Source organism: Coffea eugenioides, chromosome 6, assembly GCF_003713205.1.
Source record: "Coffea eugenioides isolate CCC68of chromosome 6, Ceug_1.0, whole genome shotgun sequence".
Taxonomy (NCBI): Eukaryota; Viridiplantae; Streptophyta; class Magnoliopsida; order Gentianales; family Rubiaceae; genus Coffea; species Coffea eugenioides.
In genome coordinates this window covers 12,680,485-12,706,609 of record NC_040040.1, presented here as the reverse complement: position 1 = coordinate 12,706,609, position 26,125 = coordinate 12,680,485, and the positions used below count along the sequence as shown (strand labels likewise).

The 26,125-nt window shown below is 37.1% G+C and overlaps 4 protein-coding genes across 6 annotated transcripts; 2 read left to right on the top strand and 2 right to left on the bottom strand.

Moving 5' to 3' along the window:
- Nucleotides 1-1,193: 1,193 nt before the first annotated feature.
- LOC113776415 (ribulose bisphosphate carboxylase small chain clone 512-like) lies at nt 1,194-2,373 on the top strand. The gene is made up of 3 exons (XM_027321564.1): nt 1,194-1,365; nt 1,463-1,594; nt 2,063-2,373. Exons 1-3 carry the CDS (start codon nt 1,216-1,218, stop codon nt 2,288-2,290), a joined length of 510 nt encoding a protein of 169 aa, XP_027177365.1. The 5' UTR covers nt 1,194-1,215; the 3' UTR covers nt 2,291-2,373.
- Nucleotides 2,374-3,626: 1,253 nt separating this feature from the next.
- LOC113775840 (U4/U6.U5 small nuclear ribonucleoprotein 27 kDa protein) lies at nt 3,627-6,876 on the bottom strand. Of its 3 annotated transcripts, none has more exons than XR_003468941.1 (3): nt 6,104-6,876; nt 4,238-4,328; nt 3,627-3,920 (listed from the first exon to the last, which is right to left on the bottom strand). XR_003468941.1 is itself a non-coding variant. In XM_027320869.1 (2 exons), exon 1 carries the CDS (start codon nt 6,784-6,786, stop codon nt 6,118-6,120), a length of 669 nt encoding a protein of 222 aa, XP_027176670.1. In that variant the 5' UTR covers nt 6,787-6,876; the 3' UTR covers nt 4,017-4,328; nt 6,104-6,117. The 3 variants fall into 3 exon arrangements, 1 of the variants encoding a protein (XP_027176670.1); XR_003468940.1 differs by lacking the exon at nt 3,627-3,920 and adding an exon at nt 4,017-4,120; XM_027320869.1 differs by lacking the exon at nt 3,627-3,920 and having other exon boundaries at nt 4,017-4,328.
- A 5,132-nt stretch (nt 6,877-12,008) lies between these two features.
- LOC113775516 (probable receptor-like serine/threonine-protein kinase At5g57670) lies at nt 12,009-15,348 on the top strand. Its single transcript, XM_027320427.1, has 7 exons — nt 12,009-12,454; nt 12,551-12,805; nt 12,884-13,041; nt 13,169-13,248; nt 13,345-13,480; nt 13,567-13,716; nt 14,946-15,348. The coding sequence occupies exons 1-7, from the start codon at nt 12,232-12,234 to the stop codon at nt 15,111-15,113; spliced, it is 1,170 nt and encodes a 389-aa protein (XP_027176228.1). The 5' UTR covers nt 12,009-12,231; the 3' UTR covers nt 15,114-15,348.
- Nucleotides 15,349-23,418: 8,070 nt separating this feature from the next.
- Nucleotides 23,419-25,704, bottom strand: LOC113774921 (ribosomal RNA processing protein 1 homolog). Its single transcript, XM_027319579.1, has one exon. It carries the CDS (start codon nt 25,418-25,420, stop codon nt 23,651-23,653), a length of 1,770 nt encoding a protein of 589 aa, XP_027175380.1. The 5' UTR covers nt 25,421-25,704; the 3' UTR covers nt 23,419-23,650.
- Nucleotides 25,705-26,125: the final 421 nt, after the last annotated feature.

Here is a 26,125-nt window from a genome sequence, read left to right as displayed (position 1 = left end):
TAAATAGAAAAATAAACCACAAAAAAAAGTATTTCAAGTTTCCTAATTCAACCACAAGACTAATAATTAGAATTCAAGTCTTCCAAATCTTCCTCTAAAGCTGCTCAGAGTTTGAATTGAACTTGAAAATCGGTCCCGAACGTGCTACCATCAAATTAATTGGAAGATTGTCCCTATTTGTCACGTTTTGCTCTTTTTCCTACAATTTAGCACCATTAACCAAATATAAGTAGAATCCATCAATTAACGCAATATTTGGCTAAAATCAAGGGAAGAATAATTATAAATTTAGCAACAAATTATGACCTATCAGTACATCTTTGATTTGTCTTAATTTTCATTTGAAGAGCAAATAAGCTATGCCTCCTGTGCTTGATTTAGCCACAGCTTCGTGCTTGTTAAAGCTCATTGACATGTTAATTATCTAACCATTGATGGTGAAATCTAAGGTCCATTTGAGTTCCATTACAGGATTGTATAATGGACCATAGGAAGGAGAAAGATCTCCTATCGAATCGAATCAATCTAGAGACCTATAGCTAGTATGAATCCTTAATGCAACAATCCAAAACTTATGCTGGATGCAATCCCATTGAAGTGACTGAAGTTAATATACGTTAATAAGCAAAAATTGTACACATCTTCGTTTTCTAGCTTGTTTCTTTTGATGAATACACATTGATGAAGAATGATAGCTATATATATATTCGTAAAAGACAAGACAATAGAGAATGCCCGGTACATTGAACGGCACATCACATTCAAGATATCCCCTTATTTCTTCTTTCCTCCTAAAAAGTTACTACATCTTAATCATTTACCAGAATTTCACAAGTGATCGTGCTGAATTTAATATTGGATTCAACATCATTCTAGATTTGCCAATGGTAGGCGTTAGGAAGACCATCAAAAATTCCAAAGGTATGGCAGCTTGGTGATGAGACCAAAGCAAAATTGCATAACAAAACTCAGTCTAAAATCTACAATCTACATCTTCTTCCCTTAACTGATCATACCTCAGCCCATCAAATTCTTACCCCTCTCCTCTTGTCCTTTCCCTAACAACTAACAGCAATTGCAGCGCAGTGTCATCAACAACTCTTCGAGTTTACTATTATAAGACAGGGCACCATCGCTATTAATAATTCACTTTTTTGTAAAATTTTCTCTATTGTCCCCAACATCCCATCTTCACCAAGTACTTCACAAAAAAAAATGTCTACAGCAAGTCTTTCAGCAGTTCCTGTTGTGGGATCAATCTATATTGGCCTGAAACCAAACTGTTCCAAGCTTTCTGCTGTCAAGGATTCAGCTGCATGGAGTCGCAAAACTATCTCAAATGCATCCAGAATTCACTGCATGAAGGTTTCCTTCCGATTTTGTTTTTGTTTTACATCGTGTTCTACTTGTAATACGACCCCTAGATGGTTTGATCGGACTCCGTAACGTGACTTTTTGACAGACATGGAATCCAATTAACAGCAAGAAACTCGAGACCCTATCATACCTTCCACCTCTCTCGGATGAATCAATCGCACGGGAGATTGATTATATGCTAAAAAATGGATGGATCCCATGCCTTGAATTTGATGCGGTAGGTTAAAGAAACTTGATTTTGTCTTTGATTCAGATATAAATATCAGATAAAAACCTCGACTTTGGTTTTTGTTTACATTCAGAAGAAAGAGAGTAGTACATGGGCCTTGTCAAAAGTACTCATTTCTCACAATTTTAGCAACAACTTGGCGGTACCGCCAGTGGTTTAGCCAAATTTGTTACTGTGTATGAAAAAAATAATGAAGATGCTCTTATACTAGATTCTCTTAGCTTAAACAGGCCAAAAAGTAAGAGAAAAAAAAGAGTCTTTCGAATATATTAATGCAAAGATTCGTACTACAAATAGCTATAATCTTTTTCATAAATAAGTGATGCAAATGCAATTAGTGCACGCATTTTTGGTTCATTGAATCTGTCTCGAGTCGCTCTGTTTATTCTACTGCAACATGATTTAGACAGTTCAATTACGTAGCTATCTAATACCTTTTCCTCTGCCTTCTCAAAGGACGGTTTTGTGCATAGGGAAAACAGCAAGATGCCAGGTTATTACGATGGGAGGTATTGGACATTGTGGAAGTTGCCCATGTTTGGCTGCACTGATTCCTCTCAGGTTCTTAATGAAATCCAAGAATGCAAAAAGGCATATCCAAATGCTTATATTCGTTGCTTGGCATTTGACAATGTAAAGCAGGTGCAATGCACGGCTTTTGTGATTCAGAAACCTACCTCCTAATTAACTCCCCCGCCTTCTCTCAGCTTTTCTCTGTTGACGCTTCTTTCTTTTTTATGGGCAAGGAAGACTGGAATTAAAATTAATTAAGCGTTTACAATTGTCTTCGAGATGCCTTCAACTAGTCTGTTTTTCTGATTTGTCCTTCTTTCCCTGGAGAATAAATGTTGGAATATTATGCTCTCAAGTGATGCCTCAAGAAATTACCAGTAATCGGCGAGTTGTTTAAACATTACAGCACGCCATGTTGTATCCTCGTTAATTTTGTTTTTAATTATGTAAAGATCCTTATGGAAAGGAACCTTACATTTACTTTTGAAGCGGCTCCCGTTGAAGATGCAACTTGCATATTCTTTCTTTTTTTTCTTTTTTTTTTTTGGGTGGTAAAGATGCAAGTAGCCTTTTCTTTCTTTCTTTTTTTGTTAATAGGTAACTTCTGCACTCCTACTCCTACTCTAATCCAAGGGAGGATCCAACTGAGCCGAGGGAAATTAGGGAGAGTGATTCGCATCTCTAGACCAAAGAATGCATTTTCTGCAGGTGCAGAGGTTTAAATTCTTGATCTAACGGCCAACTCAACTAATACGAGTTGGTTATGCAAGTTGCCTTGTTGCTTACATATAATGCTGCTTGAGAATCAGTTGGGACGCGTTCATGTCCTTCGAACAACCCTGAGAAAACTGATTAGCCACCACCATATGCTGATGCCAAACAGACAGTGGACGATTTTAATTTGCACTTCGTCGGCAACCAACTCCTAATACTACCAATTGCCACCCGTACTAGAATTAATATGCTTATAAGATTGTAGAAGGATTTGGTCCAGTTGGGCATGCCTATGCCTCTATCTCAAGAACAGATCAGCTATCATGCTCTAAACAAATACTCCATAAAGGACCAACAATGACCAAAAGATCATGTTGAATTTTCTCGCATACCCGTGCTCCATATTGTTAGAGATGAACACTGGAATAACAAGTTTGACTTGCACTATTCTTAGTTTTTTTTTATATATATATTTTGAACATTATTCACAGTAACTGATATAGCAGCTCTTTTAAATTCCAAACTTTTACCATATATGCAGAGTATCACTCTCGGAGAAGTTGACATTTTCCTATTTAATCAAAGGTAAATTTTAGAGAAACCAAAATTGGTTGAAAGCAACCAATCTGACCTCTAAAATCCCAATTGCAGGACCAATTCCAACTTCATCTTCGCTGTAAGTTCAAAAGGATTTTAGTTTGCCACTTTCGCATTTTAACTAATTGTTTCACCCATTAAGTTGTCAAAACTAAACCTTAAAAGCCAGAATAAAATGAAACCAATATGCTCTATCTGCAAACAACATGATTCACATACTAAATAAACAGAAAAATCTGAATGCTCAATAACCTAATCAACTTCAGACAGCTAGTGGTGTCAATAGAAGCCACAAATGATTGCTTCCCAATATTTTCCTTTGACCTGCTAAATCAGTATTATTATGTTTCCAAACAGGATTCAATTATATAGCTTGGCCTCAGATTCTAGAGCAAGAAGGGGCAGCCAAGGTACGCCAACAGAAAACTTCCGAAGCCTAGACCAGGCCTATTAAATCTTGGGGAGGAAAGCATACCGATGTTCCACAGCACTGGAAAAAACCAAGAAACTATCAGCACCAGTCTCGTTTTTTATCATCATGGGTGCCATGGCATGCAGAGCACAGTTTTCCTCACCTTTTCAAAAATTTAATAACTAGACATACAATCTTCAGAAAGCCAATTATGCAAGACCATAATTTACATGTACATTTGTAGCAGCAAACTACAAGTTCATCAAGATCCGTTGAATCTGTAAAAGGCTTGTCAACATTATCAACCCACAATATCAATAAATCAGGAAGAGTACATCATCAATTGAATCCAGCTCTACTTTAAGTGAAGGGAAATATAACGTCAAAGATCTTACATCACTTCACACAAGGTAAGCCCAGTCAGGAGCAATCGGCCGAATTCCAGAATCATTGTGCAGGAGGTACAACTGGCTGTAGGTTAAAAGCCTAAAGATATTTTTTCAGACAAAATTTAGCATCAATAGCAGTAAATAACATGGTGCTATATTTAAAAAAAAAAAACAAAATCTTTTAGAATTCCAAGTAAATAAGTTTTATAGTCTAGAGCAGCATATGCCAATATACGACACCCAGTTGCCCAAACCAAAGACATAAAACAGAAGAATCTTTGTGAACATTGAAAACAGTTACACTATTCTTGACTATGTAACTGAGCACTTATGTATGTTTACAGGCTGGGATTCATGGAAAGACATTGTCTAGCATTCACAGCATCCTGTTTAACCTCACCAAATGACTTGCACAAATCAAGTACCAAGTCATAGATCTACATCAAAGGGTTCAGCCAAGAACATAAAAAATTTAAGACCACCGGTGAGGTAATTGACAAATCAGAAGCTAGCTTGCTATAAACATCTACTACCCCAACGGTCAATGACTACAAGATTATGAGAGCTTTTGTTAACAGACAGCCCTGTGGGCAAGTATGAAACAAGCAACAAAAAGATAAAAGTAAACAATAAAGGTTATGCCAAATGAAATATGAAGCCTGAACAAAAGGATCTAGAGTTACCAAGGCCAAAGCAATTCTGCCTAGATGGCAACACTACCCTCCATGTTTGAATTACCCAACCCAGCTATATGCTATCTCCCCTTCCTATTCCACCCTACTCCGCCTCTATGCTTCCTCCCTTCTCTCCTCCTGGCTGCTTGCTCCTCTTCAGATCACCACCTCCATTCTCTCCTTGCATCACCTGCCTCACCAGCTACACCCTCCATCGTCCTCCCATCCTTTTTTTGGCCCCTTGGTCTCCCCTCTCAACAATGCACAGACCCATTGACACATCTCACTCCTTTGTACTACATTTCTTTGGTTGCCACACCATCTAACACATAACTACCTCCCAAAATTACCTACAATAACAAACAAACTATGGATATTCCAAACTCCTCAAAAGGTGTGATGTGTTTGTGCAAGAAAGAGAGACAGTATAGTTTGAAGATGAGGCTCAAAAAGATAATTTCTTTATAAAGAAAAAATATAGTAAGAATAACAGTCTTAAGTTAATTCAGCTCAAAGACATTCTAATTCAAAACACCCCCGTCCATTTACTAATTCATTCAGTATATTAGACCAGCATTCCTTGTCAAATTTGAGATAGATAACTGCCTATAGAATTCCCAAAAAATAATTTTCTACATTTTTTATTTTGCTTATCACAAATCCACACTGAAGACCCTAATCAGCAAAACTGTAAACAAGTACACCTAGAAAGCAAATACTCAAATGGTAGAAATAAATATCCAAGTCACCATCAATCTGGTCTTTCCTAAGCTCTGATCGAAGTTTCAATACTAAAATCAGACATGTCTATGTAGCCAAAATTTGAGTCTAATAAATCCCCTAAAAGAAATAACATCCATGCTTGTATATATTTCAGCTCTCGTCGTGCACTGACCAATGTTAAATTAAGCCTAGTAGCGGAATTGCTATTGTTCTCGGTTAGCCAATTAAATTAAAACCATCTTAGCTCCACAATGCAAAAACAACAATGCAACACCACTCATCAAATAATTCAGCACCAAAACTGACAACCAATAAAATGGTAACACGATCTAAGACAACTACTAGCTCGGTCCTCCTAATTTGATCCCGCTAAAAAGTAAAATAATTAGCAAACCCTAATCATATAACTTAAACAGTTGTTCAAGTTCCATCTTACTAAATTGAGCAAACGCATACAGATTGAGCAAATCCAAACCTCAGAATTTCAAATCAACGGTTGACTTCTGCAGGCAAGGGCCGATTAAATCCACCGCGGCGATTCATGTACTGCCGTGGCTGACGTTTAGTTACCTTCCTGACTGACCCGACGTCGTTCCCAGCCACCGGCTTCCCTTTTGTAGAATCAAAACCTACCGGAATCCCCAATTTCTTCATCATCTCAATTTCATCGACATCCATCATCTCACCATCATCATTCTCTATCCCCCCATCAATTCCACCTTTACCGTCACCACCAGCACCACCACTCTCCTTCTTATCCTTCTTTTTCTCAACTGAAGAGCCACGCTGTCGGTCCTTCTCGCTCTCCCTCTCCTTCTCGCCGTCATCCCGTCGTCGTTTCCGGGGAGGACTTTCAGGAGTAGGCGAGCGATGGTGACGGCGGCTGCGGTGATGGTGGCGATCGGGAGAATACGAACGCGAGCGTTGGCGTTCAGCAGCTGGGGAGCGCGTGCGAGAACGAGTGTGGCGGGATCGAATGCGGTCAGGTGTACGCTCGCTGGAGCGAGAACGCTCGCGTTTGCTTCGTTCACGGTCCCGGTCGCGATCTTCCCGCTCTCTTTTCCGTTCTCGGTCACGGTCTCTGTCGCGGAAATCGCGGTCACGCTCTCGGTCTCGGTCCCGGTCCCGGCCACGGTGGTCACGACCGCGGTCGCTCATGGTGGAGGGAAGAGGAGGAGAATAGAGTGAGACTGGGGGGAGTAGTGGTGAGGATTCTGAAGCGAGGTTTAAAGTGGGTTTAATGAGTCAATGTCCAAATGGTTATAAAGCTACCCTACCGTGAATTTTTTGGAGCGTATATATAGGTAGTTGTTACTTGTTTCTATATTGAAAATTGAGAAATTGAAATATCCGTATTCACCTTTCAGGGTAAATATATTTAAAATTTAAACCCTATTTGATAATTTAATTCAACACTTCAATTTAATGGATTCAGATGTTAATATATTCAGTCCATTTGATAACCAAAAATTGAATATTTGAATTAATTAAATGACACTAAATTTAAAATTTTTGAATATAATTTGCTCTCAAAATTAAGTGATAAACTATTTAATTATCACTGAATGTAATATATACTCAAATGTATTAGATTTAACACTTAACAATTCAATAATTTAATGGATTCATATTTTAAATTTCAGACTTTAGTTTTCAGATTTTAATTTTATCAAATGCAACATTAGAGATAGAGTTAGGATTAGATTGAGAAATTAATTATATTGGAACACACAATTAGTACTCTATATTTTTCCTTTGCACGAAGTCAAACTGCTTATATACCATTTTCTTCCCATCAACACTTAATGGTGTTTTTTTTCCTTTTCTCTTTTTCCCAAAAATATCGTTTAGTAGTTATTTAAATACTTTACCAATGACTATCACTAATTGAAAAACTATCCCCACCAATTACGGTCGTTATTAGCTCAAGGAACAAATGAGATATGTACCCTAACATTCATTATAAGTTATAACCTCAAGGAACAAATTAATTATACATGTAGGGAAAAAAAAGTTGCATAGTGCTCCTTTTTACCGCATACTTATTTTCAATTAAATATTGTTCGTAAAATGAGTAGTGGTTGAAGACTAGTTGGGAATTTTTTTTTTTTATATTGCTCACTATGGCATTTTTCCTTTATTGTGATTTGATATGTCGGAGATAAAAAGCTTAATTAGAAAAATAAATATATTCAATAAATAATTAAAAAATTTTCCAATTATTGTATCATCCAATCACATTCCAAACTTGGGCCTTTTTCAAGTCTGAGGAGTTTTGTTCACTACACGTTTGTGCACGAGTCCCAACTGGAACAATGAGCCCTGCATTTCCCTAACAGATCGTGGCCTTGCCACCAATAGGTAACATGTCCAATTGAAGTTCAATTCTCGCCCATTACTTAGATGGGCTTCCAGATAGCCCATAACGTTAACATGGACTAAGTGTTGGATGAAAGAAATAAATTTTGGATTTGGTCCGATGCCCCGTTTCAGTTTGCTGAACCAGTAGTGTATACAGCGTGAGTTGGCAGCTCTCAAACCAAACCTTCCACTTTTTTTTTTCTCTCCCCTCCTCGTGAGATTTGAAATATTCACTAGAGTCTTCAAGAAAAGGAAAAAAAATTCAAATAATATATAGTCTATAAATAAAATTATAGCCAACTTTGGATATAATTACTATCAGAATAGATCCACCATGCATTAGACACTTGATATGAAAATAAACGTGTTCAAGTAAGGATCTAGAAAAAGGGGGGAAAAAAAGGTATTGAAATTGCACACGATGACACAATCAGAAAGAAATACGCGGAGAGATCTTTTGGGTTGGGATGGGTTGTTGACTCATAAATGTACTATACACGGTAATAGAAATGGGTAGACAATCCCAGGAGACGAACATGTTGTTGCAAGTATTTTAAAGTCACTGAATCCATTGTAACCAACAGATGATGGAATGTTAGGGACCATAAGTCCATGAGGAAATATATTAAAGTCTTGGTGGTTGGTGGGGGCGAGTTCAATACTTGCCTCCCACCTCATTTGCATTTAATTGTGACAGTCGTTTTAAGTGATTTCTCCGACGAAATTTTCGACAGAATTTAAAGTACCAAGCTTCACCGTTCGCCAATCATGGAGTCTAGGTCCTCCAAACCCTACGAGTACTATCCATATTTAGTTAGGAATAGGGATAACCATATTGGGATCCTATTGGGATCATTGATCCCAGCTGCTCCAATAATTTTCTTAGTTTTTTTCTTTTTCTTCTTGGGGTGGGTTTTTTGGTATCTGAAATTTTCTTTTTCTTCAAGCTGCATGCAAATGCCAAATTGACACATCTTCCTTCATTTCTTGAAAACAACACAAGAAACGATAACATAAAAATTTCACATCTATGAAGACTTGGGCTGCTTACATAACCTGGCAAGTTTCATTTGCTAGCGACATTAAGGAAGTTTCATCTTAGAGACCGAGTTCGGATGCGTGCCTGCCCCAGTAGAAACTAGAAAACATTAAATTTACGACCAATACTACTGATTACACAGACTTTGAGGTTGCTTTCCAGGACCCCCTTAAATGAGGGTGGTCAATTGTTAATGCTACCTTAAGAAAGAAAGTGGATTTACGATAAACAAGAAAGACATTTTGTTCTCTAACAAGCCATCTCTGCTGATTCTTTTTAGGCCTATTGTCGGCTAAACAATGGAATGCAAATCGAGTCTTTTGACTGGTGGAGTATTGCTTTAGTAAGAATCCTTTTTTTTTTTCACCTATTTTGTTTTATCTGTCCGTTCGTTGGCTAATGCAGGGATTTTCTTGGTACAAAATATGAGAACTATGCTTTTTTTTTTTTCCTTAATAAATGAAAAGTTTTGAATCTAGAACTTCTTATTTATATGTTCATTTTGTTTGAATGTAATTTAGTCTCAAGTTACCAAACTTTAATGAAAAAACATTTTGTGGTCCAAAAAAAAAAGGCTAATTCTTCTATGATTTGTACTTTTTGGTCCGGTTATATGCTCGTTCATTCCACGTTATATGCTCGTGCTATGAATTAATAGAGGAAAAAAAAAAACAAGCAAGTTTGGCAAAAACGAAGCTAGCATTCATGTAAACCAAGAAAATCGTTAAGACATCTGTTGTGTTGTGCTTTGATAGTTGATCCTTATTTGTTGTCGACTCTCGTAATTTGCACTCTAGAGGCAGGCCTTCGACTGTTCAACACTTTTTTTTTTCGAAAAAAAAAAGAGAATAATTTGGCCAAACAGCTAAGCAAGAATCACTTGATCGAATCTGCTTCCACGAAGAATCTTGACCAAAAAGAATCTGCAATAGAATTTTTGTCGGCATCATATCATCAACTAGGAATGATTGAATATATGTATTTCAGTACAAAAAGCTAAAAGGCAGAAATGTCAATAAATATTTGAGTGCTCTGCTCTCTATTCTCTAATCGCATTTCTGACTTTCCCAAAAAAAAAAAAAGACGAGCCAACATCTTTGACCTTATCTATCAATCCACAAATAGTAGTGATTCCAACTTGAAGGGGAGAGCTTAATTTAGTGGAGGTGATCATTGTTAATTCATTTGTTCCTGTTCCAAAATTGGCAATTCTTTGACTGTGATGTGATAATCAAGTGTAATATACAGTTTATGAAATCTAATATTGGTGTTAATTAAGTCAGATAGAAACATTATTGTAAAAAAAATTGGGGGTCAAATTGTTACAAATTGAATTTTGAGTTACGACTCACTAGTCACTCGAGCATTATATTTGAAGAAGGATTTATTACTTCTTTTCTCATTCCTTTTTTTTTTTTTTTTATTCCCCTTCTTCTGGGCTGCAATTATTGAATTTTCAGTAAAAAGTATCACAACAGTTGCACATTCAATATTTACGTTTATTTCATAAAAACGAAAGGGGGCATATAATATAAGGTACAAGGACCACATATGACATATCCCTGGGCTTGAAGCTCTCGAAATTAAAAATGTTTCATATAAATTTTTTTTTTCAAAAAAAAAAAACAGTTTAGATTCTTCTCATCGTAACACTTTATACCGGAGCTCCAACTATTAAGTAAGTTGTTCCATTCAAATTGGAATAATTAGTTGAGCATTAGGTCAAAGATGTAGCTTTCTTTTTTTTTTTTAATTTTTCTTTTGGATTAAAATGCTCATTGAATGGGTTCAGATAATTAAAGATTGGCAATAAATTTTATATGATTAATGTGATATATATACTGTCATTTTTTTATATTAACAAATATAGATTTATGATATATGGACAAAAAGTGAATTTAAAATTTGAGCAATAATACTGTGACATTTATCTAAACTTGCTGGTGTAAAAAAATCATTACGCTGACTGACAGCGTATAAAAATTAATTCCAACTTTTATACTGACGTGTTTATTACTACATGGAAGCGAGAGGGGACTAATAAGGACCACATGGCTGGGCTTGAAGCCCTCAAAACTTTGATGCTAGAGCAACCTTTTTTCTCCATAAGGCGAATAATAATTGCCTTGCAAGTTCACTTAAATTTGGATAACGCGAAGTGCATTTAAAATTTCATGATAAATTTTTTTCATTTGAAAAATTATAAATTTCGACCACACAGCAGATCACATATAACATGTATCTAGCGTATTTGTCACTTCTACTTCACTACAATATCTATGTTAAGGGGAACGATGTGCCATTTTCTCCCAATGAGAAGAGTCGGGAAAACTTTCACTGGCTAGAAGCCCAGGACCAAAAGCATCTAGCATATAAACAAATTAGTCCAATTGCACGTTGATTGGGGCAAGCTAATCTCGAAAGTTTCCCACGCATGGGATGGAAGTTGTAATCAGAATAGTAAAAAAAAAATACCACGCATGGAAGTGGTAATTCCTTTTCATTCTTTAATCCTTTTGCAGTGAATAACGTGACAACATGACTGCTAGTTTGAAAGTAAATGAGGTAAATTTCTGATGCATAATTCTAAAACACTTTGACCTACCTGCTAAAGCCTAAATGACCTGCAACAACACAAAAAGTCCAACCCAAACTTACCAAATTAGCAGGTAATGTAAGCCCCAACAAACCAACCAATGAATTCAATGTACTATTCGATGCATGTTGTCATAAATATAAACCATATGGCCAAGTACTTTAGTAAACCCCAATGCAAAAATCTTGGTGGATCAAAACCCGATGGAGGGAGGATTCAGGCATGAGCCATGACCCATATGTGCTACTATGACCCTGTCCAACCGCTCCTCCAATCATTTTCATGTTGGATCAACAGCACCATTGGTCTCGTCAATTATTAAAGCCAAGCTTCTGTTCTGAGGCCTCCTCTCTCATGTGATCCCTATCTAAAGCAAATAAAGACCATGAATATATAAGCACTATAGAAGAGCAATGTATGTGAGGTGTGTTCAGAACAACAAATGCATTAGTACAGACTTCCTTTGACTCTTTCTCTGGACGATGTCTCCTTATACCTTACAATACCAACAACAATAGCAGACGGGTTCGTGAGATTGTAGTCTTCTACTTCTTGGCTTCCATTTTGTACAGAACAAGTACAATTGAAAAGTTACAATTCATCAGAGATGAAGTTTATTCGTACTGCCAGCTTGAAGAGGCTGTTTTCTCCCAAAAGACACAGTCTTGAGGATGAACTTCCAAAACACTCTGATTCTACCCAAGAAGAAGGTAACAATAAATCCAAAACAGACAGTGCTTCTCCTCCACCAGCAGAACTTCTTAAAAGACCTTCTTGGAAATGCTTTTCTTATGCAGAAATCTTTGCTGCCACCAATGGTTTTAGCCCAGGTGTCTTTTATTTTTTTCACTCAATCTTCTTTTTCTTAGCATCCCATTTTTCCATTTGGACAACAATGATGATTTTTTTTTTTTGGGGGTGATCAGAGAATATGGTAGGAAAAGGAGGATATGCAGAGGTTTACAGAGGAGAATTGCAAGGTGGGGAAGCAATTGCTGTGAAAATGCTGACCAAAGCGTCCGATGATGAGAGGAAAGAGAAGGAGTTTTTGACAGAGATTGGAACATTGGGACATGTTTGCCATCCAAATGTAACTGCATTGCTTGGTTGTTGTATTGACAATGGACTTTACCTTATCTTCCAATTTTCATCTAAGGGCTCTGTGGCTTCTGTTCTTCATGGTATGCTCAGCACCACAAGTCTATTAGACGATATCATTGCATTTCAGAACTTCATTTTGTAGTTTAACCGTTTATCAGATGAGAACTTGCCTGCCATGGACTGGAAAACAAGGCATCAGATTGCTGTTGGAACTGCCAGAGGCCTACATTATCTGCACAAGAGCTGTCCCAGAAGAATAATCCACAGAGACATCAAGGCTTCAAACATCTTATTGACTACAGACTTTGAACCACAGGTATCCACCGTATAGCCTAATTATCCGGAGAAGTTTACATAGTTGCTTGTATTGTCTCATGGATTCACTTGATACTCTTTTACCAAGACTGATATTTTTTATTCATTACTATTTGTTTGATTCATAGATTTCTGATTTCGGGCTTGCAAAATGGCTTCCATCACAATGGACTCACCATTCAATTGTTCCAATTGAAGGAACTTTTGGGTAGATTACTTGTCTACATTTTTTTTTATTTCTTTCTTCCATAATCTGCTACAAGTTGGGTCTTGTGCTGAAATGTATTTCTTACCGATTTTACAGGCACTTAGCACCTGAATACTTCATGCACGGTGTTGTCGATGAGAAGACAGATGTGTTTGCATTTGGAGTCTTTTTGCTGGAGCTTCTATCTGGCAAAAAACCAGTAGATGGTTCTCATCAAAGCTTACACAGCTGGGTAATCAAAGGCAGCCAATTTTAGGATTCCTGTTTAACATATGATGGAAAAGTCAATTTTCTAATTCCTGGTAGTGAATTCAATAGGCCAAACCTATACTCAGCCGAGGGGAGATTGAAAAAGTGGTAGATCCAAGAGTTGGAGGATTTTATGATGTTAAACAACTTGACAGACTTGCCTTGGCAGCATCCCTCTGCATTCGAGGTTCTTCCATTTGGCGTCCCACAATGAGTGAGGTATTACTATTTCCATTCAATTACCACAATTACTGTATCATTTCTCAGCCAAAAACCTGATCAAGTCATGCAACCATTCCAACGCATTTACTCCCATTGAACTTTTCATCAATCCTGTTTAAAAATGCATGCTTGATTCTTGATAAAGTATAAAGCAATTCTGTCCCAAACCATCCAACTTGCTCTAGAAAATGTGAAGTTTAGTATTTAAAAAGCCTGTTTTGTCTTGTTCTGCTAGACATGCTCGCTGAATCCACTTTGCTGTCCTGAACTTCTGATAGAATACTGCATATTCTTTACATGATTGCATATTCTTTAATCTACTAGCCACCTATGTGCATAGACATATGAACTCATGGGAATTACACCAACATATGAATTTGATCATTTTTTAAGGTGCACATCATTTTCTTTCTATGTTTTGCCATTTTTATCGACAATTAACCAGAGTATTGAGGAATTTTCTTACCTTCATGAGAATGACAGATATGTTTATAGGCAGTAGTGCTGATTAGTCCAATCAAACCCTGTTTAAAGAAAGTGAATTCTTGAATCAGACTGAGGCTTACTGGTTGACCCACCAAATGGAAATTTGACTATTTACACATGACAAGATTTGGGTATCAAAATACTTTAACGTTTTAATGACATCTGTTGTCTTCTACATTTATTAATAACATATATGAGATGAGATGATTTTTACTTTCATTTTCTTGAGACAGAAACTTAAACTATGATTGAGTCCCCGCTGGTTATGGTCCCGATGAACATTTTAATTCAGCTCCCTCTCATAAATTCTGATCAAAAAATTCTGATCATTTAGTTGAAGTTGTTTGTTACCAAATCAAAATCTTTATGTTGTAATTTCCAAAAAAAAAAAAATAAATAAATAATGGTCCTTCCCATGTGAGCATTGCACAGCGACAGAAAAAACAGCCAAAGCAATCAGTGGTGATTTATTAGTGGGTCCTTCAATAAAGCTTCATGAAGCCACATTTTTCTACGATGTTGTTTTTATTTCGATACAAATATTCAACTTCTCTATAACGCATTTGTCTCCTTCTGCTCAATTTGCTTGTCTGCACGTTTGCCAATTCCTGTTAGTTGTCCATCTTAGGTAATGGGTTATTTACTCAAGCTCATCACCTATAAGGCTATAACTATCTTATATATCTTAATCATGAAGTTGGGTTTTCCCAAGATTGAATTCTTGATTTCTGCACTCGCAGATATTGGAGGTAATGTTGGAAGAGGAAATTAATGAAGAAAATTGGAAAATGCCAGAAGAAGAAGAGGAGCAAGAAGAATTTTGGGGGTTTGAGGATCTGGAATGTGAATCTGATCATAGTTCCTTCTCAACTTCTCCACACGACTCAATCTCAACCGGGAGTTCCTAGAAACAATCCCTATTACTACATGGCTAGTAGGAGTTGACATGTAAATAGGAAAATTGCATTTAGTACCAAAGGCCATAGACGCAAACATCCTATAGTCGTTTCTCGTGCATTATATGGGACCTGTTTTCACAGTGTAACATTAATCAGCTTATGCAGAAGTAAATTATAGGAAAGTTTTGTGAACGTGATGCCTTGATGATTGAATACCAATCAAACTCCAGGATTTGCCAACTCATGAATTATGTAGCATAAATTTTGCCATCCAACATGCCAAGTGATTCCTGCCGGGAAGAAGGGCAAAAGTCTTGAGCATGTTGGGAAAAATGTTGAATTTCTAACATTGTAGCACAAGGGTCATCTCGTGGACAAAAAACAGACTTGTATTTAATAAATTTGGACTTGCTTATAAGTTACTCAATTGAAAACTACGTTCTCCAGAATTGAGAGAACATCTTTGGCAGGATGTGGATAATGCGATAACGTGAGAAAGAGGGATGGATGCATGGACAGTTGCATCTGCTAATTTAAACGGGCATATTCCTTCAAAGCCCGTGAAGTTCTTTCTTTATCAATTTCTGCCCATCAAAGGCAGTGAAAGACCCCCTCTTTTTTTTCAAAAAAATAAGAACTATTTATATGAGAATATTTGGAATTAGCTATGTAGTTTTCAGCTAGTATTTTTTTCACTCCTCTCCTGGCTCTGTGGGTGTAAAATATGAACATTTTTATCCTCAAGTTGAGTAAAAGGATTCTAGTTCCATGTGCAGCGAGTAGTTAAAACATTTTTTGTTCTTGGATTCCATCCTTCTAATACTCTTTTCCTAAAATATTCTCGATCATTTTATTCTGAAGGCCACACACAGTATACAGTGAAGCTAATCTAATTTAGGTAAAACAAGAACGACCCTTTATTTATAGAAACTATATCCAGATTTGAACACTATACTACTTGTCTTGCTGGATTCCCCAATATGACAAAGAACTCACAAATATATGCTGTTAATTTTATGATCATGGGAGACAAACTAATTACTCTTGGCATTATGTACATTACGACTTACTGCTACATAACTTCACTTTTTCAAGGAATCACAATAATGACTAGAGAATTCTAGTAAAACCCAGTTTTCCTTCATAACGAACTGAAAATTTAGTAGTAGTACAAATTAAGCTAGCAAGCATATCTAGGAAAACCATGTCGCAAAAGAAAACTCTTTGATGAGATCAATGTTCAAATAAATAATTGTCTTTCAAGTTTCAACCAAAGGAGGGGCCAAAAAAACAAAAAAGGGCAAGCAAGAAGCAAAATATGCTGCTACTACAACTGATCAAGAATTAACAACGGGAGAACATAACAAAGTGGGTAGTTTGGAATTAATTCAAAAATGCTAAAAGCCTTTGTGATATTTTAACAAGGCGTGCTAAAGAGCGGTAAGACAAAACTGACGGGTGTGGATAATGGATTAGGACAGTGACAGATTTATCAACGAGACGTCATTCCACTGTTTTCATAGCACGAGTGGTGTTTCGAGCCATACTCGTAGAGTAACAGCCCATCAAAGCTAAAGCATTCTAGGTGGAACCTTTGCCGACCATCAATGTCAACTATAAATTACAGGTTTTTGTAACAGGAACTTCTTTAATTGCGCAATTATGATGACCCCTCTCGTTCCCTAATCATCGAGTCAATCAAGACCAACCTACCAATCAAGTCATAGTGCTCCTTGGTTACGTTTCTCTGCTTCACAAATGTCCACAAGTTACAATGTCGGAGGAAGATGAATCTAGCTGCATACTAGTTATCATCAAATCAATTTGGAACCTTTTCTTCGAGTAAAGTTTGAGAAGGGAGATTAGCTTTCTCAATTAAAGTTGGTGTTAGCAGCGGCGGAACCAGGACCAAAGGTTGGATTAGAGGGCAACCATTTTAATAAGTGCACGTCGTTAAAGAATAATGCCAACCGTTTTTTCGATTGTCCAAGTCTTTTTTTTTTTTTTCACATTCTCTCTTGCATGGTGAATTTGTAAACTTTAATAGGATAAAACTGAAATTTTATATCTCTATGGGGAAATGGAGAGAACTAAGGAAATATGAAAAAGTTTAAGGTGGCAAAGTAAGGTGTAGAGGGGGGCTTTGAAAAATCAGGAGGTGCAAATATAGAATAAATTAGTAACATTAAAAAATTTTACTATTGCCCCTAGTTTTTGCTATTACAATTTTGTTGAAACCATTGGCTTATTGTACACCTAAAATGTAAACGTCTTAATCCTAAAATTTGCTTGATGAGTGCTATGACAATAATGTTAATAGGTTATTTAATTGATAATATTGTACTAAATAACAACTATTTCACCAATATGAGCTTTAAAATTATCTTCCCCTCCGAGTGAATCTTTGCAAATATCCGTACATTATAATAAGCTAAACAAGGTGGTGAAAGAATATTATTATAAAGCGATTCGTACAGACGATCACAAGATCAATTATTGTGATGCATCTTTTCACGGAAGAAAAAGTGGAAATAACATCCACAATTAATAAATTAATGAATCACTGGATTTACAGCTTTTGATGAACCTTGTAACAAAGTTAAAACCCAATATCTCATTAGTTAAAAAAAGTCCACCTACAAAAAAACAACTGAAAATTATGACATTTTTGAGCGATAGACACAAATACGAGAACCTCTAAAATCAAAGAGCTAGACAAGCCATCTTTTAGTTTATTTTTATCACTCAAGTCGTATATCATTTAGTATAGAATTTTTCTTAGCCAAAAATATTACACAAAATAAAACCGCTCCGTAGCCCAATTTTTTTCGCTGAGTGCGTGAACTGATGGACATAAATGTTGAACAGCACATATGCACACATAACCTTCAATACAAGTTCATGTGGGGGAAGCCACAGCTGGCACCTTGGCAAGGTTGACAAGGCTGTTTCTTATTTTTATGGAAAAAGTGATGAGGATATTTCAACCACCAAAGGGCTGAAGCCTGAATTTAATATTAATGGTCCGAAATACAGCAGTTAATGCTTCAAATACATAGTATATGTATATGAATATGAATTAAAAGTACAACCTACACATTCATACATACATAATATAGTAATGTATTGTTGGACTAGGATTCTTCACTAGGATTCAGACAATATTTGTCTGCTAGTAAATTCTAAAACCTCAATTAATATACGATAATGTTAAGTATAGTGTATCCCACATTCTGCATGCCAACACAAGAGCGGGAGTTGATGAAACAGGTAGGACTGGCCCCCCTTTTTGTCCTAGTGGATTCGGCATTGTAATTAATTTGCTCTTAGGTACTCGTCATGATGCACCAGATGCCACTATTCCGAGGCACCACGAATCAAAAAACCAGAGTTAGTTGAACTCCTAAAGCCCCAAAGGAAGAGAATTAGGATGTGGGATTGAAGTCACTCATAATTAGTCTTTTGTCAATGAGGGGCAAAAAAAAAGAAGAAGAAGAAGAAGTGAATTTGGTAGAAGGTTGTTTAGAATTTAAGACTTGGAAGATCAGAAATTAACTAAAGAGGTTGGCTTGAAGGCGTGGCATCAGCTCAAGGGAAAATTAAGCATTAAGGATTTTATTAATGATAAGTCGAGTATGATAAGGTTAACTGCTACATGCAAGAAGAGGACAAGTCCAGAGGGTTTTGGTGAGCAGCTACAGCTGACCTTCTTTTTGTTTTTCTCCCTTTAACTCTAATCTATGTGGCCACCAAGACATCAATTGTCATGCCCTGATGATAATAAATTTGCAGCTGCTAACGGGAACCTGGAGAATGTAATAAGTTAAAGAGTTGTTAGGATTAGTTTACGAAGAGCAAACAAGTACATCTTGTCTTTGCATGTTTGCTTTTTTATGTTTAAATAAAGTGGTCAACATAGTTGTAAGCAGGTATATGTCAGGATGCAGCAATTTAGATGAAAAGAAACTTACTTTTTTTTTTTGTTTTTCTGTTGAAGAGTTCGCTGATAAACTCACAATAGAAATTTAAACCAAACATATCAGTAAGTGGTTCTTTCTGCAGATCTTCCTGTCATTTTTCGTCTACCAAGAATCAAGGCGGTTTTATCCTCCATACCTTCGCGGCTTATTGAAAGGAATGTAACAACCCTTTGTGGCATCTAAAATAGCAAAACATCATGGCGTAAAAGATTAGCAAGCAAAATATGAGCTTTTTGACATGACATGTTGTTCCAATTCCCTGTTCTAAAGTTATTTGGCAATTTATTGGCTGGTGGGAATCCATCTTTGAGAAAGGGACAGCAGTTATGTTAGCCTAACTTTACCCGAGTGGTTTTTATTTTATTTTATTTTTTCCTCCTATGTTGATCGAGATGTAGGAGAGTAATCAATCAGTTTCTTACGTTTCTCCAAAGTCCTCAAGCTTATGGGCAGTGGGCAGGAAATAGTAACAACATTTGAAGAGCCAAGGCAAAAGATTATTCAACACACCAGCACTTTATTATTGATGGTACATCAGTGATGTAAAGTTTCTTTATCAAGTACTTGCATGTTAACAATTGCCCAATGGTCTTTATACAACCAAAAGGATTAGGCCTTGATACTTCACAAATGCTACTGATCAGTCTTTTTTGTTTCTTTTTCTTGTTTCCGTATCAGAAATTGCTTCCTCTAAAAACCATGGAATGGTAACCTTTTGGATCTAATTTACAACTATCTTGTCCTGACCGTTTTCCCTTTTCCAGTAACGAGGGAAAGTCATTAAAAACAATCACAAGTTAGGCTGCTTAATTCGAAGACACCCATCAACTAGCAAGCACATCCATCACCTTTTCTTCCCCTTTAAGATTTCAATCCCTTCCTCCAAACGCATCTTGGTTTATCATTAGCTGCCTTGCACAGATATTTCTTTTCTTCCCCTTGGTTTTGGAGGGAAGAGGGAGTTAAACTTCAAACACTCCATTCTCCTCTCCAACTACGACCGCAAACGAATCGAGTCGCTCGAGCTCAATCAATATCAAGCTCGAGTCGAGTTCGAACCAGGCTCGAGTCGAGTTCGAACTCAAAATATTAAGCTCGGCTCGCGAGTTCGAGTATATATATATATATATATATATATAATTTTTTATTTTAAGTATATATATATTTTTTATTTTTTTTATTTTTTTTATTTTACTAATAAAATTACATATATATCCTTAATATTTTATTATTTATTAAAAAAATTATTATTTTATTTATTTTTAAAAAAATAAATTTTTTATTTTTTATTTTTTCGAGCTCGAGCTTGAAATTGTCAGCTCGTCAAGCTCGAGCTCGAGTTCAATGAAATTATGTCAAGGCTCGGCTGGATTAGGCCAAAACTCGATTCGACTTGGCTCGTTTGCAGCCCTATCTCCAACCCCCCCCCCCCCCAAAACAAGCGCACACACACAAAAACAAAAATTGGTTTTCAATACTAACAATAGGGATGATTTCAAAGACTGAGTTGCTCATTGTTCCATATTATTTTCTTGATTGGAAAGGAAAAATAAATATTACAAGCCCTATCAAGTATCTGTGCTGTGCAATTGGAGATCCGAGTTTAAAAGGGGTTCTTACCCAGAAAAGTTACAGTGCGGCAACAGACAAGGAAAGGAAGAATAAAGAATCAGCAGCTTAGTAACAACCAAAGGATAAATGTTCGAACCCAAAGAAGAACATCAGCAGATTTGGCAACGCAAAAATCAAGCTTGTCCAAGATGGCATTACGAGAAATAAAAGGACAATGTGGTGACAGGAAAGCCCACACAAAATGAATCAGCCCAGGTAGTCCTCGGCCGCCATTATCATATTTCTATATAGCAAAGGAATCCCCGAGCACCAAACCCGTTGGATCAAGCAGGTAATAATGGCCCAACCATGACTTTCAACGCTAACAACATGCAATAGTCCGTTTTCAAAGAAATGATAGGAATACGCGCTACCTTCACTACTTTTATTACCCCATTTCATCGGTGTTCTACAAATTTCGTGCACAATAAACACATAATGAGACAATGCTCAGAGCTTGAGAGGCTGTAGCTGCTGAACGAGAGAAGACTTCAGCAGTATACCAAACTTTGAGCACTTTGGAGCAAATTCATCTCAAGCATTGGGAGAAGCACTTTTCAGGAGTTAAAAAGGGTTAAATTTAGCAACAATCTAGCTTTGAGAAATGAGAAGATAAGATTAGAAAAATGCAAGCACCAACTTTGCTTTGCAACAAGCATTTGCAAAACTTGATACTTCCAGAAGGAACTAAAAAAAAGGGAGAAAAACAAAAGAGAACATGGATTAAACTTGTCAGTATCAGTATTCGTCTTCCTAAGCAGATCTTTCTAGGCACCGACTAAACAGATCTGAACCAGAATGCACGATATTTCTCTTCTGAGCAATCAAGTTCCATACAACTAACCATCTGAGTACACATACCAAGGAAAGCTGAGCAGGAATTTTAACACAACCAAGAAACAGAAATAATCACTTGACAAGCTAAGCCTCAGCATTAACACAACTAAGGAACAGTAGAAAAATTCATCACGATTCTTTAGAAGGGAAAACTCATTCACTAAGATACAGAAAAAAAAGTTAAAAATGGAGGTAACATGTAATGCTTTCCTTAAATCTCATCTCAATCCACGACATTTTGAGCTAATTTAGACCCGAACTTCATCTTAAAAAGTCTATCAAATAAATCATTACATCTCCATTTAAGCTTCTAGCAACTTCAATTGTGATCGCACTGTGGGGGCAAAATGGGTATGTCCAAAATGCTTCCTTCCAAAGGAAATGCACACATGTTCAACCACTTCTAAATGATTTGGCACAATTTATTGGAAAGGAATCTCAGTAGCTGATCTTAATCAACATAATATTTGGAGGGCACATAGCAACTCAATTCTAAGTCAAACGCCATACCGCATTTACTTGTCCTTTTTTCGTGTTGCTTTCCTAAGGTGATTAAACACTAGCAGGATTTTTTGGTCCCATAATCGCCATCCCTTCTAATTTTGGTACGTAGGATGACCAAGTAAAGATGAGAAATGCTTTTTATGTTCTTTCTCTGTTACACACATCTGAACAACCTCAGTTTCATCAGGCTGCTCGTTTTTTTTTTCTTTTTTTTTTTTTGGGGCGCAGGAAGGCCAGTAACTTTCTTGTTTTTGCCATGGAGATCCAACCTTGAATTGTCATGCTTCATCTCTTTGTTAAAATCTGGAAGTGATTTGGAAGTTGAACAAGTCCAAATGCATCAAATATAGCAAGCCATAAATCTCAAGCATTCTATCTTTTCATGTATTTCATCAATAGAATCTATATATACTTTTTATGCATACTGATCTTCTTATGCTCTCTATCCTTGAAGCTGAGCCATGGATGCTCTCCCGAATTAAGTATGTAATAGCCCATTTTACCAGCTAAACAGTGATTCCCATTGCTGAGAAAGGACATGCAGAAAGCAAATATATACTTTCACCTGGAAACATGCTTCCATCAGCATTGCTGTTCATCAAATAATAAATCCATGGTTTACAGGGCTAAAATACAAAATTTTACTTAATGTTCTTAAATTAGACTAGGATGAGCAAGCTGTGAATTCCAAACTATTCAATCATATTAGAGAGAGAAAGAACATTAAAACTAGGCATTTCTTATTCATTGAAGATAGGACTTAAATCAAAATTAGAGCATGACAAGCCAGTTTACAACACAAACAATAGCATCCAATCATCTCTACTTCTTTCTGATCAATAAAGATTCAACATTGTGACATACACAATCAAGCGTACAAAATGCATGTCCATCACAGCAATCATGAAAATCATCTCTATGTGATCGTACTTGTCATCCTACCTATGATTCAGGAGTTGGCAATCATATAGCAAAACAAAAAGGAAAGAAAGATAATATGTAAGAATGGAAGAGACACTACGCAGATACAACAAGATACAGCAGGAGAAGAAAAGATGCAGCTATCCAAAGAAAATCCTGCAGCATTTTCCTCAAAAATGTAATATAGTGAACTCAATCCATAAAGCAAACGAAAAACTTTTCTTCCCTAAGTTGACAACAATTAACACAAACAAATTTGATAAGACACCATAAGTCAGTTGAAACACAATCTTTATGGTAAAAGAAAAATATGCAACAAGACTAAACTCACCTCCAGCTAAAGAGAAGTATACAATGGCATCCTAAGAAACAAAGCAAGAAGATATTCAAATTAAACGACAGAGTATTCCCCAAATAAGGGTCAGAGAAGCAACCTGAAATGGTAAAATCAGCTAAAAGGATATTAAACTGTGCCGATCATGGTTCAAATTCTTTTTCTGTCCAAAGTAATAGATTTCAGTTCAACTGTTGTATGCAAATGAGAAACAAATGAGAAACAAATCACAACGTTTGAACTCTTATCCATCCAATTTAGCTACCTCAGCTACAAAACACAATATTCTAGATTCCCACACTTTTGAAGGATAAAAGCACTAACCAACTAAACTTACAATGACAGGATTCCAGAGATTGTTAAACAGAAACAACTCGGACCTTCTTGAGTCGTTTCATGCCAGGAGAAATTGTCCTTAATATCTTTCGTCCCTTCTTCTTCTGCTTCACCTTCTTGGTTGCAGGAGGCATTTCTCTGATGGGACCTGGAGGTACTCCCTTTTTGAGTGCACTACCTCTTGGAGTAAGAGAGGGTGGTATCCTTAAACTTTGAGGTGGCAATGGACTATGTGGCTTCCAGATCAAGTTATTCTTCATTGCAAACCTCACTTTCTTGGCACTCTTTGCACTGGCATCTAGTCCATCCTCTCCTTCAGTGCCCACCTCTGGATTGCAACGACTATCTGCACTTTTAGCTCTCTTTCTCTTCTTTTTCATTGCGACTAGAGGCAAGTCATCAGAAGACTTTAAGTCATCATCAGAACCTTGCTCAGCAGCAATCTTCTCAAACTGGAGCTGAAGATTTGAAATCACGGACTCGCTGAATTCCAAGACACTTTCATCATTCTTGAAAGCACTGGTTGATTCATAACCATTAGCAGAAACTGCATTCGCATTTTCCAAGGCATAAACGTTACCTGCATTGCAGTTTTCTGAACAATTAGCATTAACTACACCATTTTCTTCAATCCTATAGGTATAGTCCATAACCCTATCCTTCTCCTTTTTCTTCTTCTTAGCTTTTTTATCGCCTGCTTCCTTCCCCTTCTTCTTCTTCTTCTTCTTAATATTCCCTTCTTTTTCAACAACAGGATCAGCATCTTCATCCTGTGATGCAGCAACTACTTCCCTGACACCATTATCTATCGGGATTAACTGAGGCACCTCTTCTCCATCATTGTCATCAACCTCGTTAAACTCTGGAATGGCAAAATCAATCTGTGATGCTTGCATTTCCCCCTCCAGCTTCAAAAATTCTTCATGCAACCCAAGAACCACCTTCCTATTCCCCTGAAGACAGTCAGGAGATGCTCCCACCTCATAAAGCCTCCCAGAAAACCCCATCTTCAATGCGATTAACCCCAACAACATATCCCCAATTTCACCATCTTTCTCATCAACCCCGTTTTTCTTTCGCTGCAACAACGCCCTTCCTCCGTCCAACAAAGTATCAAACACACAACTCTTCACTTTTCCCACCAAAACCTTATCCAAAGACCTCCCCATGACACTAAAGAACGGCTTAAACAAACACTGCACCACTTCCTTTCTCGCCAGCGGAACCTTAAATCCTTTCAACTCATCAAGAAAAACAGAAACAACGTGATAATTCACCCCATTACCCAACAATTTATCGTTGGCCAAAAACCCCTTTTCCTCCAACACCTCAACATATTTCCCCAAATACTCCAAATCCCACATGTATTTCCTCATCAAAGAAAAAACCCCATTCACAAACCTCCTAATGAGCAAGTAAAACTTATCCAATCTCAAATGATCAATGCCGGTCCATTCACGACGAAGAGTTACCAAAAAACAGCCAAAATACTGCAAAGAAAGCAAAGGGTCAAGCGTAATTAGCAAGGAAGACAAACGGTTGATGAGTAAACCTTGAGCAGGAGCTTTATCCGAATGCCAAAGGCAATAGAAAAGCCCCTTCCACAGCCTTTTCATATCATCCTCGGGAAGTTCGGTTTGAGAGTCTGACAGCCAAGCTTGAATTAGCTTGAGGGATTGGGATCTGATTGAGGCGTTGCAAGACGCTAAGTGCTTAATCAAGGACGGCCCAGGTAAGGCTGAGAGGGTTGCTAAAAAGGGTTTCGGCTTTGGGGTTCTGGGTTTTTTCTTCATGGTGGAATTTGGATCGTGGGGTTTTGAAAGATATGGATCTGGGAATTGGGAGGTAGAAGGGTTGAGGTAGTTGGAGTGGCTCCGAATTGTACTGTACTCGTGGATGCAGCGGGTTTATAGGGTTTTAGGTCGTGGAGGAAGCAGTAGACGTGGTTCCCGTTTTGTCCTTGGCTTTGATTTTCTGCATTTTCTGGGTCGCGGTTTTCAGATTGGGATTGTGCATTCGAAGCTAGAGAAACCCTAAGAGGGCGTTTTGGGGCAAGTGCCGATGGTTTTTGCTATTTTTACAGGCTTGGAAAATTTGCTAACTAATCCTTAGACTATTTATGAAGTTTTAATATGGTGCGACTTTTGATTTACAACTGTTTGCTCCTCCAGCTGCCCAAGTTCACCGTTAGTCCTGAAGAATTGAAAAGTCGAGCCATAACACATTTTGGCGCCTACTAACTAGTACCTCATTAGTCCCTCGGGTCAGCTCAGCCGATGAATTCTCGGGAGTATTTCTCATGAGGCACGGTGTGAGTCTGGTTTCACATATCGTCCGGGTGCTCTTGGGGGTAGGGTACTCCAGGTCCAGGAAGATTAGTCTGGCAAAGTTGAAATATTTCCTGGGTTGACAAAAAAAAAAAAAAAACTAGTACCTCATTAACTACATTAATTACAAGTTTAGAACTGGTCTTTTTTTTTTGGTTGAGTTTTTCCAAT